This window comes from Argentina silus (assembly GCF_951799395.1).
Source record: "Argentina silus genome assembly, chromosome: 10".
Taxonomy (NCBI): domain Eukaryota; kingdom Metazoa; phylum Chordata; class Actinopteri; order Argentiniformes; family Argentinidae; genus Argentina; species Argentina silus.
Window position 1 is genome coordinate 16,912,860 of NC_139664.1, and position 1,399 is coordinate 16,914,258.

The following is a 1,399-nucleotide window of genomic DNA, read 5'->3' on the forward strand; positions in this document are numbered from 1 at the left end:
ATAGCAAGCCACTTCTCCAGCCAATCGGGTCACCATAGCAAGCCAGTCCTCCAGCCAATCGGGTCACCATAGCAAGCCAGTTCTCCGGTGTGAAAACTGGAATGAAACGCAGTGCTTGCGTTTGTGTGTGATTGACAGGGGAGCAGGGATGGCTCCTCATCTGACGGGAGGGAGCTTAGAGATTTTTGAGAGAGTGAGCGAGGGGCAGTCATAGAAGATAGATCTCCTCTCAGAACATTTGACATACTGATAGCTGACAGCGTGTCACGAGAATTACACCAAACTATAATAAAACAAATCTACGTGGAAAGTTGCCTAAGGCAGCTTTAAACAGATGATCTTCCTGGTAGACTAGAGGACCTATTGCAATACAGTAGTGTTCCATTTGCATGTATTGTACTCGTGGGGGCAGGAATATACATGTGTGTGTGTGTCTACGCCTGCAGTATGCTACATCTATGTCATAACAAGCATGTATCCTACATGTGTCTCTGCGTGTCTTTTCACGCTCAAACCTCCCTGTGGATTTCAACAATGTCATGAAGAGTTGAAGGTTTCTTGCTGTATTTTTTATTTAAAGTGGAACACACACAGACACACAGACACACACACACACACACACACACACACACTACACACGCACACACGCACACTTGACACACACTTGACACACAGACACACACACACACACACACACACTACACACACACATGCATACTTGACACACACACATGCACGCTTGACACACACACACACATACACACACTTACACTACATACACACACACACACACACACACACACACACACACACACACACACACACACAGACACTACACACACAGCCCATGTCTATGTGATGATATTCTATTTCCTGCTCCTCAGTCCTGACCTGACGTGGAGGGATGTGCAGCATCTGATCGCCATGACAGCCAAGGTCCCGGACCCCAAAGAACCAGGCTGGAGCATCAACGGAGCAGGGTACCACATTCATGACAGGTACTAGTCCTACACACACACACACACACACACACACACACACACACACACACACACACACACACACACCATATACAGTAAACGACGTAAACATATATAGTAAACAACATAAACCACAGACACAGCATCCACCATAGACATCACACCTTACATGGTAGACATCACAGCCTCTGTGAAGAGATAAAGAGACCTTTTTATCTGTTTATGACTGTTTAAACAAGTGATGCTGGCTGGGGGGGAGAAGCATCATTGTTAGTGCATCACCCAGTCCTGTGTGTGTGTGTGTGTGTGTGTGTGTGTGTGTGTGTGTGTGTGTGTGTGTGTGTGTGTGTGTGTGTGTGTGTGTGTGTGTGTGTGTGTGTGTGTGTGTGTGTGTGTGTGTGTGTGTGTATGTGTGTGTG

At 46.7% G+C, this 1,399-nt stretch overlaps 1 protein-coding gene across 1 annotated transcript in view; it reads left to right on the top strand.

Annotated features, from left to right (window-relative positions):
- Positions 1–1,005, top strand: part of LOC310811321 (PC3-like endoprotease variant B) — a gene marked incomplete at both ends in the record, with an annotated part of 30,711 nt that extends 29,706 nt beyond the window's left edge. Inside the window, one exon of the mRNA XM_083679442.1 lies at positions 885–1,005. Within this exon, the coding sequence (XP_083535568.1) occupies positions 885–1,005 (121 nt within the window). The remainder of the gene's footprint in view (positions 1–884) is intronic.
- Positions 1,006–1,399: the final 394 nt, after the last annotated feature.